This window comes from Gossypium hirsutum, chromosome A05 (genome assembly GCF_007990345.1).
Source record: "Gossypium hirsutum isolate 1008001.06 chromosome A05, Gossypium_hirsutum_v2.1, whole genome shotgun sequence".
Lineage (NCBI taxonomy): Eukaryota > Viridiplantae > Streptophyta > Magnoliopsida > Malvales > Malvaceae > Gossypium > Gossypium hirsutum.
Window position 1 is genome coordinate 67,739,498 of NC_053428.1, and position 15,427 is coordinate 67,754,924.

The window sequence follows — 15,427 nt, forward strand, 5'->3', positions numbered from 1 at the left end:
CTTTGACTCCGTAACGGACGAGGGACGTCCGATTTCACCGGTCACTGTAGAACCTTCCAGAATATAAAGACTGCCGGTTCTTTTACCTTTTAACAAAACGAGAGCTCCACGAGATACTTTAATGTCGCTCGACTCGATGTTGATTCTGCATCCTTTCAAGTCTAAAATACTCAAGGAGATGAGATTCTTTCGTAAATCAGGTACATACCTGACATCTGAGAGTGTCCTAATCGTCCCATCGTGTATCCTAATTTTAACAGTACCAATACCGATTATTTTACTAGATGAATCGTTTCCCATGTGCACAACTCCACCTTCAACTGAACTGTATGTGGAGAACCATTCTCTATTGGGACACATGTGGAAAGAACATCCTGAATCTAGGATCCACTCAGACGTAAGCTTGGAGTTATCGCTCGTTGACACTAACAAGAAATCATCACCGCCTTCATCGACCAAATTAGCACCAGCTACATCTTCCTCGTTACTCTCAGCAGCTCTTTTATTTCGCAGTTTATAACAATCTGCTTTGACGTGACCTAACTTTTTGCAATAGCGACACCTTTTGTCTCGTTCCTTTGATGCTACCAAAACAGAAGCTTGTCTATCTGCTTTGCTATTCAAATCAAACTCATTGTCGAGTTTGTCTCTACTCAACAAATGACCCTTCACATCTTCGAACGAGAGTTTGTCTCTACCATAAATCAGGGTCTCCCTGAAAGACTTGTATGAAGAGGGTAAAGAGCACAATAATAGCATAGCTTGATCTTCATCGTCAATATGAACCTCAACGTTCTTTAAATCATTTAAAAGAGTAATGAATTGACTGATGTGATCTTTAAGAAGCTCACCTTCGTTCATGCGAAACGTAAATAGACGTTGTTTCAACATTAAACGGTTAGCCAGAGACTTAGTCGCATAAAGAGTTTCTAACCTTTTCCACAAGGCGAATGAGGTCTTCTCCATCAATACCTCCTGCAATACTGTATTCGCGAGGCACAACTGGATTGCAGACAAGGCCTTTTCATCAAGCTCTTCCCATTCTGTTTGATTTAGATTCTCAGGCTTTTTCCCTATAACAACCTTTTTCAAGCCATTTTGAACTAGAATTGCCATCATCCGAACTTGCCACAGATTGAAATTTGTCTCACCATCGAACTTCTCAATTTCAAACCTTGTTGCTGCCATCTCTGACCGGGCTGATCTATGAAAGTTAAACTAGCTCTGATACCACTTGTTAGGATCGTCCCGAATAAGCAACGAACAAGTAAAAATAGTAGAAGAAATTGAGAAGATGAACACACAAATTTAACGTGGAAAAACCCCTCAAAAGAGGATAAAAAACCACGGGCAAAGATAATTTTACTATAATGGCAAAAGAATGAAGAGTACAAAAGATGGAGATAAAAACTAAACCCCAAAAACCCGAAAAACAAAGAACCCTCAAACGTAAACACAAAATTCTCTGAATGTGTTATGAGTTCTAATCTAATGGGTGTCTCTTAATTCTAAGATTGTAAAGGAGCCTATTTATAGGCTAAATTAGTAAGTCAAATAAACTATACTAATAAATGCTAAATATATTATACTAATAAATACTAAATCTTCTAGAAAGAAAATATATTTTTGTTTAACTTGACTTGCAAGCAATCTCTTAGAATTTGGGTCACATAATTCTAACAGTATCTTAAATGGATAAAGCCTCGTGCATCCAAATAGGACAAAGAGCGGATAAACCCTCTTTGTCTTTGACTATAACAATAGGCTCAAGAAATAAACAATCTAGTTCTTCTTCCAACAAACCGCCCCCATCTCGGATTTTCCACACGAGACAAAAAGGAGGAAAATGGAACACAACACAAGCAGCTTGACAACCCAGTAATCCCTTACACAATAGCCACCTTCACTCCATTGGTTAACGAACCAAAACTTGAAGCACTAGGAACCTATTACGAAAAAAAAAGAAGGTTTCACTAGGGTTTTGTTTCAAGTTAAGTGCTCTAATCAATTTTGATTTTTATCAAAAAAAATTTTTTTCAAGATCCAAAATGATAAAATTCAATTCCATCTCTTTCGAATTTAGAAAGCAAATAATATTGAATAATTCAATATCTTTTTCAAGTTGCGAAACCGACTTAATAACTTATTGGCTTGTTGGCAAAATTAAGGTAACAAAAATTTTAAAATTTCATATTTAAATCTCATTTTATATAAAATTATAAGTGAGTTCTCAATTCAAATTATATTTCAATTAATGTCTGAATATATTTTGATTTCAGTCATTATACTTTGTAATAGTAAATTATTATTTTTGTACAAGAAAATAATTGCATTATAATAGGAGGAGAGGGAATGGGTGGGTTTACAAACACAATGATCAAACTCTAAATCTTATACTAATCAACTTAAAACTTGTACAAGTTGTCACCGAATTAGTGACATGATTGGCTATAAATTATTATAACTATTGTTATTTGAACATATATTATTAATATTGTAATTCAACTTACACTCGTAACTTATTAAAAATATTATTTATTTATTTATTATTTTGGCAAAAATTTTATATTATACGAATGTATATTATTGTTTGATAAATTAAAAATTAAGTATTAAAAAATTAAATATTAAATTCTTACCACTAAATTTTAAGTGTTAAAATTATGTTAGAAAATTATTTTATAAATTAATAAAATATAAGAATATAAAGACTAGTTTTTGATACATTAGCAATATATTTATTTATATTTCACAAGTAATTTTAAAAAAATCGTCATGAGTCTCTTTTTTTATAAAAATTTTATTATACCCCTATAAAACACTAATCAACCCTTTGACATTGTTGGTGAAATTTAAAAACTCCAATATATCAAATATTTTTGTCTTCATATAATTATGTTGTTTGATAAATATAAATATTAATTTTTAAAAATAACTTATTTCTTAATTTTAATCTTATTAATATAATATTTTATATTATTTTGAATAAATTTTAAAATGATAAATTTGAATATCTTATTTAATATTTTTCTTAAAATTTTAAATAAAATAAAAAATTAAAATAATTATAAAGTTAATTTAAAATATTAAAAATGGTTTATCAAAAATTCTTAAAATCTACAAATTTTAGTTGTTCGCATATTATTTTTATCTTTAATTTTCGCGTTACTTCTCTGAGTTTTCCACTGCCGCCCTTTCCCTTTCACGCAGAAACCCTCGCCGGCATCTTGTCCGACTCCGATCTCCTTCGCCGGAACCTTTTTACCGCTTTCTTTTAGTTGTAATGTCCTTTCTTTCTCCGATCCAAATCTCTCTGTTTATGAATATAATAATATAATTTTGTGCACATGTGTGTTTTTGCGTGATCTACATTTATGGTTTACTTGTCAATTAAAATGAATTAGGAGCTATAATTTCTGCTTATTTATTATTATTTCTATATTTCCTTTGTAGTTTAAATTGATTGATCTTTGACTCTGGATTGTTTATATTCATCTTTCATTTTATTATTGTTTAATTATTTAATTCTCGATGATTTTTGCGTTGTGGACAGTAGATAAATTAGTGAACATCTATATGAGTTGATTTTCAGTTGTTTATTCAATCTGGATGTAAAGATTTGATATTATTATTGTTGTTTTTATGATATTTGGCCTTGGTTGCTTTCATGTTGCTGTTACTTTGGAGCTTAGGGCTATTTGATGTAAATAAACAAGGGTGGTAAATGATTGGGACGAAAGATCTTGGTGGCATGTGTAGATGTTCAAATTCTATTCTGCAGTACATGAATTTTGTGGCGAGTTAGAATCACAAGTTATCTAAGGAAGGGTATTCGAAACTCGAAGCCCTTTTACTATTAGGTGCTTTTCAGAATGATATTCACTGAGGTTGGAGAGGAGTAAGGAACTTTACAGCTTTTGTATCTATCAATTGGAAGGAAAGAAATTGAGTTCTCTAACCATTGGTCAGTGAGCATTTAATAAAGGACTGGTTGGGATAAAAGGAAACTGGGAAATTTCATGAACTCTTGCTTTATCCAAGGGTTTGAGAAGCTGCACTCTAAACTCTAATGATCGTGAAGGATAGATAGACATGGGGGTGGGGATCCAAATTGCTAGTTAGTTGTTTCTTTTCGTGGTGCTTCCAGTGTTTAGGGGAAATTAAAAAAGATTATATACCTCAACCACGTTTCTGGGATCTTAAATTTTGTACTTATTTTGGACAGATTTTCAGAAATTTGGTATTTTTCATTTCAATATACTTCATAGGTGAAGCTCCTTATAATTTGCAGAACAAGTCATGTAATGTAATACTATAGAATCTTTTGTGTTTGAAATGCAATCAACATGCAAGGAATATTCTCAATGTGAAAAATAAATGCTTTATGGTTATTCTCCTTACGAAACAAATTTTATGGCCAAACACTCTGGGGGGTGGGGTGTTAGCATTCCTTGAACCTTGTAAATCTGTGTTACTCTCTTTTCATGCCATTGGATAATGAGAGCTAAGTAGCTCTTTCTCAAATTAACCAATCACATGTCTTTACCATCTACTTTATGAAGCTGAGTCAAATTGCAAGGCATGCTAGTATATCTCCATTGCTGACAATTTAGTATGATATTTTATTGTTACAGTGAGCTAGTTATGATCAATCAACACACTTAGTAACATGATATAATGATCCTTTGCGGATTTCATATTTTAAACCATCTAAAGGATTCTATGTCTCCTCCAGGTAGTTTTGTGGAGAAATCAATTAATAATATTAAGAGATAAGTGATCTACGTGGTGAGAGGTATAAATTTGATAGAAACAAATACTATTTCAAATTTTTTGCTGCTAGAAGTAGAGGAACTTAGCTTTTTTTTTTTTTGCTGCTAGAAGTGGAGAAACTTAGCTAAATTACTATGACGTTTGTTTTAAATAGGGTTGCCATCTAATGTATTCATGGTTTTCTGCATTTCGTTTACATTAATGCTACTCTTTTAGATTTTATCATTTTCCAAGTGTGTTTCGACATTGGTCAATAAACATTGCTAAGGCTGAACAGAGTCGTATCTACCTATAATTCTCGCTCTCGCTCTCTCTCTCTCTCTATATATATATATTGTGTGTGAGTGTGTGTCTGTGTGTATTATATAATTTGAATAATATTTTTTTTTATTAGACAGAAGAATTTAACTTTGCCTTCTGTTTTTACCTGTAGCATATAGTGTGTTTCTTTTAAATTAGAAGTTTGTGACATCTGTTCTTGCACCATGATGAGGTATTCTGTTCAAATAAAAGTGTTTTCATCTTTTGTTAGATTTCAGAAATGTACAATAACTTGGGAGCCCAGCCTGGGGTACCAAGACCGCCAACAAATCCTCAGCCAAATCCATTTGGCAATTCATTTTATGGGGCTGGTTCTGGTCTTATCCGAGGTGGTCTGGGTGCATATGGAGAGAAAATTTTAGGATCAAGTTCTGAGTATGTGCAAAGCAATGTAAGTAGCATGCTGCTGTTATCTCTAGAGTTTTACTTTATTGTTGTTATCATATGCTAAACTAATTAATGTAACCTTTCAATCTTTGTAGCGTAGTAGTATCATGTATTTGAATGTTGCTATTCTAGGATACTGTTATAAGTCATATGTGGATTTTAAATCAAATTTTGTTCTCTCAAATCATTTCCCACTGAGAACTTACTCCTCTAACTTTTAACATGGTTTGAACAGTCTGGTTGCGGAGCCTTGTCACTGTTCCTAGGGATGTATTCAATTTCTCTCTGTTCAGCGTATCTGAAATGCTCCAAATTTAAAAATATTCTTCTTGCATAATTTTTTTTTTCTTTTCTGATCTTGAAATGAGCAGATAAGTAGATACTTCTCTGATCCCCAGTACTACTTTCAAGTGAACGATCAATATGTGAGAAACAAATTGAAGGTTGTTTTACTGCCATTTCTTCACAGGGTAAGCATATGTTCCCTTTCTTACATTTTCCTTGTTTTTGTTTTATCTACCTTCTCAAGCTTTCCTTTTTACTTCAGGGCCATTGGACAAGAATAACTGAGCCAGTAGGTGGCAGGCTTTCCTATAAACCCCCAATTTATGACATAAACGCACCAGACTTATACATCCCATTTATGGCATTTGGCACCTATGTCGTTCTTGCTGGATTGTCACTTGGCCTTCAAGGAAAGTTAGTAATTTTTCTTCCTCAATCTAACTAGTTCTATTCCTACCTTGTACAAACTTTCTAATGTGCATTTTAGTAGTTTGAAACTATTTTTTCTGGACAAAGGTCTTCCTGCTTTGTCGTAATTTTTAATTAGGTGACTTTTAAACACTTCTTACTGACTATAACTCGGCAATTCGAGGGCTCTAACTTAAATTTTGTCCTCTTATGCTACAATCCTTAGCTCACTAGTGAGGCTTTCTCTATGTGTTCTCTTGAGTTCTTAAGAAGCTTATTGCTCAAATGACTTGTGTGTGGCCAGCCAATAGCTAAATCAGCATCTGCTGCATCTAAAATTTCTTATTCTATAATAATCCCTGTGAGATTAGGGCAAGTCAAGGAGTTTTGAGTTCAGGAATAACAGCCCAAACGAATTTTTTCTCCAGATGCTGTACAAAATATGAAGGAAAAAGAAATTGTTATTGTTATTCTTGTACCTTTTTGTTTGTTACTTGACTTTTTCCTGTAGTTTTGCTTGTTTCTGGAACTTAGGATAGAATCTTCTCTGACACTTATGGTTCAATGTTAATGCTCATTGCATAAGATCTGGCTTCTAGTTTTCTGATTCATAATGTGGCAACACTAAATTTTAATAACTTTTAGTATTCTACATAATATTACTTGGAAAAATCATATTTCAGACTTTCCCTTTTTTTTTTTTCTTCTTTTTCTGTCTAATGATTTCTATTCTCATCTTTCCAACAGGTTTAGCCCTGAAGCACTTAACTGGCTATTTGTTAAGGGGTTGTTTGGCTGGTTTCTGCAAGTCTCGCTGCTGAAAGTAACATTACTATCACTGGGCAGTGGTGAGGCACCATTACTTGACATTCTTGCATATGCTGGGTATGCTTTCACAGGAATGTGTTTGGCTGTCCTCGGAAAGATGATATGGAGATATTCTTACTACTTTTTGATGCCATGGACATGCTTATGCATGGGAGTCTTCTTGGTAAAGACAATGAAGCGGGTCCTCTTTGCTGAGGTTAGAAGTTACGATTCCAGCAAGCACCATTATCTTTTGCTCTTTGTTGCCCTTGCTCAATTTCCACTTTTTACGTGGCTTGGCAACATCAGTGTTAATTGGCTTTTCTGAACCTGCATCATTGTCTGAATTATGTTATGTCCAGCTCTAATGTGCTTTTGGTAAGTTCTCTGGTAAAATCTTTGGTCTTTCATATTCATAAAATTTTAATTTACATGTGCTGAGAAACTGATGAATACTTTTTTCGTTGAACGATTGTAGCGATTTCAGTGTTAGACAAATTGCAAGATCTAAAATTAATGCATCAGAGATTAATTTTGTACTTTTATTTATGGAAGAGTGAATTGACCAGTTTCTCTAGTCTCTTGGGTCGTATCGGATTAAACAAATGTAAATTGTAAATAAAAGATTGTGGAAGTATGTAAATCTTGAACAGAGACAACATCCCTTTACACATACGGTGCGCAGACTAGCACGAAATGCATCAGAGAAATTAATTTTGTTGTTGTTTTCTTTTTTTTTTTTTTATGGAAGAGTGACTTAGCCAGTTTTTCTGGTCTCCTGGGTTATATCGGACTAAACAAATATGATTTGTAAATAAAAGATTGTGAAAGTGTGTAAATCTAATTTAGTTTTATATTTAAGTACATTTATGCCAACAACTACACGTCTCAGCCTCGAGCAGACTAGCACCACGAGCGGTAACATACCATCTCACCAAAGACTCGTACTTTATTCTTTACTTGCTTTGTTGTACACCAAAAAAAAAAAAAGTACTTTTAAAATTCAAATTAATTAAGTTTTAGGTCAATTCAAGATGCTGATTGAATAGCTTGAGCTCGCTTAAGTTTGATTAGTTCATTTAACTTGTGAAATTGATCATGTTTTCCATGTTGAATTTCAAGCTTATTTTTTAATGTTCTGGTTTGAATTGAAATTTTCATAATTCTATTTAAAATAAAAAAAATTGATTAGTATCCTTGAATTTTTTTTATTGCTTAAACTTCTCTAGTTTGACTTAACATGACTACCTAAATTTAGGAATGATGATGGTTTGGATCCCTACAATCTTAGAATTATTTGATTTTGAATGTGCGAATCTGCTCAAAAATTCAAATCCACAAATTGTTCTAGTATTACTATCCAAATCTAAATCCGAATTAAATATCATTATGACATTTCACACCATACCCAAATGGCAGGTTTGAATGCAAGATGTTACATTCTATTATCAAAGCAACTTAAATGACATTTTTTAATTGAAGTTAACAAATTAAATTTCAGAACATTTTTATAAAATTTTAAAAAATAGGTAAATTGTGAGGCTTTAAAAATATTTTTATGACATGTTTTGGCTCAAGTCGTGCCCATAAAGAAGCCATGGATTTTCGGATTAATTTTGAAATTTATGTTCAAACATGTGAGATCGTGATGACACTTGTTGTTTGGCAATGTCGTGATGTGAAGAATGCGAGGTCGCGAAGTTGCAATTTTGAAGTCACAACATCACTTATTAGATGATCCAAAAGCACTTCAAAATGACCCAAAATCACTCTCACACTTGACATACCTAAACCTGCAAAAGCACTTCAAAATGACCTAAAATCACTCTCACACTTGACATACCTAAACCTTACTTTGAAGTTGCATAAGCACAAGCAAAAATTCATTCCGAACAAGTTCAAATATGCCTTAAATATAAAGTTAATATGTGATATCAAAATACATTTAAACTCATAGCAACTAGGACATCATGTCAAAATATGAATCATTAAACAACTTGATGGTAGCACGGATTTTGACCTTGCCTAAATTGAGAAAAGAATATGCAATATTCAGTGATGCTTCTCTAAGCGGATTGGGTTGTGTTAATGCAAGATGAAAAAGTAATCGTTTATGTGTCCTGGTAGATGAAGTCGTATGAACATAGTTACCCAATGCATGATTTAAAGGTAGTCATCGGAGTATTTGCACTAAAAATCTAGAGGCACTATCTGTATGGTGGGAAATGCTATATTTATATAGATCATAAAAGTCTCACATATCTCCTCACCCAAAAGGAGTTAAATTTGAGGCAGCATCATTGGATTGAATTATTGAAACAATATGATTATGTTATTGATTATCATCCTAGAAAATCTAATGTTGTAGTTAATGCCTTGAGTTGTAAGTCAGTAGTCGAATTGAGATCAATGTTCAGTCAATTGAGTATTTGAGTTGACGATAGCTTGTTAGCTGAATTGAAAGTAAAATATGTGTTAACTGAACATATTAGAGAGATACAAATCGTTGATGTCAAGCTAGTAGAGAAAAGAAAGATTGTTCAACAAGGCAATAGAGAGAATTTCAACATTGACAAGGACAACCGTCTTCGATTTCGTAATCAAATTTGTATACTTGACAATGTTGAATTGAAACAACTCATTCTTCGTGAAGCTCACCGAATATGTTGTAACATGTTTGACTTCCCAACGAGTGTGTAACACCCTATACTTGGCCTGCTCACCAGGCCCGAGTACGGGATGCCACACCACTGTCTCATCTCAATTACAGTAAATAGGAAACTAGTTTCAAGCAAACTGATCATCTTTTGTTAAGTTGTAGAAGTTTAAATACTTCCCAATAGTTATTTTAACTATATTACATGCAAATCATTCGTTATTCGATCATACATACATCTAGAATCATGCATAAGGTTATTTAGCAAAATTTCATAAAAATGTCCTTAGGTATCGATACTCACATCTAGGTATCGATACCACTTGGAAAAACTATACCAAATAAGCATACTGTTTCTTGATTAAAAACCCCTCTGTTGAAAATAATTGGTACCATTGAACAAAGTATCAATATTCCATGAGTATCAATACTTGTGCAAAGGTATCGATACCAAATCTATATTCTGTTTCCTGTACGTTTTAATTCACAGAGGTATCGATTTTTAAAGCCCAATATCGATACCTTTGCTACTAGAGGTAAAAATACAGCATAGGAAAGCAAATATTTCATCTCAAATAGTTCCTAAACAACATGCATTGTAACACCCCAAACTCGTATCCGTCGCCAGAATAGGGTTTCAGAGCATTACTGAGCAAACGTAACCTAAATCATTCATTTCAAAACATTTCAATAATCATAACATAACCCATCATTAAACATGCATATCGTCTCTTATTCAAGCCCTCGAGGCCTTAGAATCACTTTAGAAATGATTCGGGACTAAATCAAGAACATTTGAAAATTTGAGGAAAAAGTTAAAAAAATTCAACTGCGGGGGTCACACACCCGTATGGCCAAGCCGTGTAACTCTTTGACTTGAGTTACACGCCCATGTGTGCTGCCCGTGTGGCCAGGCCATGTGCACCCAAAAGTACCTTAAAACTCAAGTTACCATTTCCTACTTACTTCGGCACTAAGCAACTCAATTACCAATCATTTAACCTATTCAAAATACGATTAAACATGCCCAAAATACACCAAATTCATCATCTAATATGCCTAACCAATGTACCTTCATTGGTATTTTTATATCATCAAAACATATCATCCATGCATCATTCAAATCAAAGTTTTAAACATGCCAAAATCAATCAATTTGGCCTAGCTTATATCTACCTAATCTTAAGCTTAAATTCACATAGTAACAAGCCTTGGTTCAAAACAACATGCCAAATTATGGCTTCAAACACAAACATATGTTTATATAGACCAAACCAACATTATACTTAAACTCAATTACAAACCATTCACAAAATAACTATCAACTTAATACATCCTAGGAACATGCCATCACAAAAGGTAAACATCACCACATTTGAGATCAGGATCGTTGTTGGATGCTGAATCGGCGATCAAAAGAGAAGAACCTAACCTGCACACAGAAAACAAAACTGTACGCTGAGTAAAACTCAGTGATATTTCTATAATCCAAACAATTAAAGACATAAGGATACAAGAATGCATAATTTGAATTATACAAACATATTATTGTCTAAGCTTACCATTACCATAAACCATCATTTCAAATTCATGCATATTACCATATTATTTCATACTATACTCAATTTTCACATACTATCATATTTGATTTGTTAAACAAATATTTCAATTCACATCACTTGCTATATAAATAGCATTTCACATATCAATTCACATTTCATTTAATCAATGGCATTATCTATTCTATATTCATATCATGAGTACATAACTCATATATTCCATTTGTTCAAAACATATTTCACATTTCATTTTCAATAAACTATCTCATTTCCATTTCACATGCCATGCCATTTCAATATCAGTTTACAACTTTATTATTTATTTATCCCTATTAACACGACTCAAACTCGGACGGATACACGGATCCAACCAACATACCAGTTTGGTACCCAGTGCCTCATTGGATAAATCCGAAGTAATAACTGCGCCCAACATTATATAAATTGACACCCAGTGTCTCACTGGTTAAACCGAAGCAAATTGGCACCCAATGCCTTATCGACTCGAAGTCGAAGAAATCCCTGAACTCTTCCTATCCTATGGCATGCCATCTATATCCGACTCAGCCCGATACAGTTAACAGAGTTTCATTTCACTTTTTAAATACAACCAATATCCAATTATCATATTTGCACATTATCACATTTACATATATTATTTTCAATTCAAATAATCGATACATTCATAATGTATATACCAATTCAATCCATTTCAATTAACTATAATTTCAATTCACTATCAAAATGCCAAAATACTCACCTCAACCACTTACCATATGTATTAAATCAAAATAAAACAATTAACAACTAGGTTCGGATTATAGAAATACAAACCGTGGATGCCGAGCTATTCGACGTCAATTTTATCCTTCCCCTTTTTAGTCAAGGATTTTGGTATGACGTTAACTATGAAATTAAAACAATTAAAATACATCAATACACCACAATTCAATTTCACATTTAATATTTCAATTTTTACTCAATATTTGCTTAAATTCCAATTTAGTCTCTTAACCGAGATTAATTTTTTTCTTCACATTTAATCCCATATTTTCATACTAATTTCACTTTAAGCTAAATTTAGCTCCCTATTTTCAATTAAACTGTTAAATATCAAAAATTTCACAATTTAGTCCCTATTACTCAAAATTTACAATTTGTTCTACAATTTAATCCTTTTCCATTTCTAACTTAAAAATCTATCAATTTAATCTTTAAAACTAAAGCTATTCAATAACAATATCTAAAATCTTAATCAATCCTAAAATTTCAACATGGGCTGAATAGCTTTAAACACCGGGATTCCAAAAATATAAAAATTATAAGAAAATGGACTAAATTGACTAACCAATTTTGAATTTGAACCTTAAAGTCCCTAGGTTTGTCATCAGTCACCCTTCATTCTTTCTTTATTTTTCTTTCTTCTTTTTAATTTGTATGCCACCACTTTCTCTTTATTGTTTTATTGTAATAACCATTATTATTATATAACTTATAATATAAATTTTATTTCATTCATTATCATATATAATATATATTAAATTATCATATATATATAATACAACCATCAAAGCTGTCCACTTAAAGAAACAAAGGTATAATTGTTTCTTTAGTCCCTTTAATTATTTTTAGATCATAATTCAACTTCTACCTTATACGCGATTTAGTCCTTATACGCGATAACTCTTAATTCATACAAATTCATTTAACCAAAATCTAATTAACTACACCATTTATTAAAAATACTTATGAGTTCGATTTACGGGAATGGAGTCTTGGAAATGCATTTTTTGACACCCCTGATTATAGGGTCGTTACATGCATCAAGTACTAAATTAAATAACAGTTCATATGACAATCAATAGTACAAAATAGCAAAAACGAGTCTGAATAAGATACATCTAACCATATTTAAAGTTCATGAACATAAGCATACATATAAACTCCCAAAGTTCCTGAAAATGAAATAACAAAGTTTGTAAATAACCCAAGCATAACATGACACTAAACAAGTCTACCATATTGCCTTAATCCCAATACGAATAAAATGATAGTTCACTTACGATAAGTAACCAGTCTTCCTTAGATCACTCCCTTGGAAACCAAAGCACCCACACTATGACGTCACTAATCTACATATGTTGAGATGAGGGGGTGAGCTTTGACAAACTCAGTAAATGCAAGAATTTCCACAACGTAAACATATCATCATGGGATGCAACCAGACATTTGCTCACAAGTACCACATTCTTAAGTCTCTATCATCACACATCGGATACACGAATCTCCTAACTCCACATAGACTCTTAGAGTCAAACATGTCCCAAAAGTGAAGCGTATAGCTAACACCCTCCTTATTTCCCCTTACATGCCCTGTTGAATGGAGCTTAGCTCACATTCCCTTATCCCTCCAAACATGTCCCAGGGCCTTAACGCCCAAAATCTCTAGACATATAAGTGAGTACTCACAATCCTATGGCATGCCAACTATATCAAATGGTTCCAAGATCACAAGGCCAAAATATCTGAAAAACAACACATATTACTTACCGATTATTCGTACACTATCACTGTATATTAGCATCTTTTGCAAAAAAACTAGCATAGTCATATAACATATATATTACACATTTATTACATGTATATAATTTCACAATACACAATAATAACCATATCCACATATCACATATCATGCATTTTATATAACCACATAACCACCAGACAAGTATAGTTTCAAGAAAGCTTACACTCGGAACTTAGAGTAGGGGTTTAGGTTACATTTAAATTCCCAAATAACACATGACTCATGTTTATGAGTATCAATTCCATACACTCACCACTTTATGCTTTTGTCAAAAACCAAAAGCTCAACTAACGTTTCTCTAGATCGAACCAAGCTCTAACGAATTCGAAGCTTTACAGACATGAATCATACAATAACTATAGTCAAATATCAACCAAGAATCCATTCAAACCAACTAAAACACAAGCTTTAAGCTAAGCTCTCATATAACTTAAACCATTAGCATAACAAACTTTATATACTAACATCTCGATCTATACTCAACCTTTTTGCTTAAAATCAGTTTTGTTCATCTATTTAATCATTTATGCCTAATTCGTAATCTTCAAACTAGAAAAATCTACTCAGTTCGTGGTATCGACATTTTTTAACATCTTTTAGGCAATTTTCAAAACAAATCATTAAAACACGTGAAATCATTAATGAAACTTTACAACAAGTTTAAAAACCTTCTAATCATGCTAAAATAAGTTGAAAAACTCTTTGAAACCAAGTTTTTATGCAAAACCTTGAAATCCACCATTAATGGTTTGATTTTTAGCTTTTATTTAGAACATGTAATTTGAAGGCTAATAATTCAATTCTAAAGTCTAGATAACACTAAAAACTAATGGATACATGAATGATTACCTTTGTTGAAAGAATGAATGAGTTTTGAGGAAAATTCAAAAACCTCACGTTTGAAGAAGATGGTGAAATCTATGGAGTTTTGAGTGCTTTTTCTTGGAGATTTATGATAGTAAATGACTTAGGAATGATAGGAAATCAATATATTGTAAGTTGGGAATAAAAAATTAATGGAATAGTGAGGAAAAGAGCAAGGGGTGGCACAAGTTTGAAAGGGAAAAGAAACAGACGTGAAAAACATGTCGATGGGGAAGAAATAAGTTTAATTTTACAAAATGGTAAAATGCAACATAAAGACCTACTATTTTGACTTGTTGCAAATTAATCATTTTTCAAAATTAAGGGTTTCTAGAAAACTTTTTCAAAAATTGATTTGACAGTTAAGAAGCCATAGTCAAAAACACTATCGAGTACCAATCTTTCAAAATTTCGAGCTCATATAGGCCAAAATTCCTAGGCTATATTTTGGGATGTTACAGAGTGAAAGATCAACATCAAGTTCCCTCTAGGTTGCTTTAACCTATTTCAATTCCCCAATAGAATTGGGAATGAATTGTAATGGACTTCATTGTTGGTCTGCCAACCTCATCGAATAAAAGAAATACCATATGGGTAATAATAGGCCAATTAACAAAATTTGCTTATTTTCTAGTAGTTAGAACGAATTACTACCTCTAGAAATTTTTTGAAGTGTATATTTGCGAGATAACAAAACTTCATGGTGTACCAATATCTATTATCTCAGATCGAGATCTTCGATTCACTTTGAGATTCTAGAAGCAATTGTATGAATCTTTGCGT

At 32.4% G+C, this 15,427-nt stretch overlaps 1 protein-coding gene across 2 annotated transcripts; it reads left to right on the forward strand.

Moving 5' to 3' along the window:
- Positions 1-2,844: 2,844 nt before the first annotated feature.
- Positions 2,845-7,526, forward strand: LOC107957225 (protein YIF1B). Of its 2 annotated transcripts, XR_001700391.2 has the most exons (6): positions 3,117-3,280; positions 5,306-5,485; positions 5,853-5,951; positions 6,029-6,180; positions 6,922-7,359; positions 7,460-7,526. XR_001700391.2 is itself a non-coding variant. In XM_016892682.2 (5 exons), the coding sequence occupies exons 2-5, from the start codon at positions 5,315-5,317 to the stop codon at positions 7,307-7,309; spliced, it is 810 nt and encodes a 269-aa protein (XP_016748171.1). In that variant the 5' UTR covers positions 2,845-3,280; positions 5,306-5,314; the 3' UTR covers positions 7,310-7,526. The 2 variants fall into 2 exon arrangements, 1 of the variants encoding a protein (XP_016748171.1); XM_016892682.2 differs by having other exon boundaries at positions 2,845-3,280; positions 6,922-7,526.
- Positions 7,527-15,427: the final 7,901 nt, after the last annotated feature.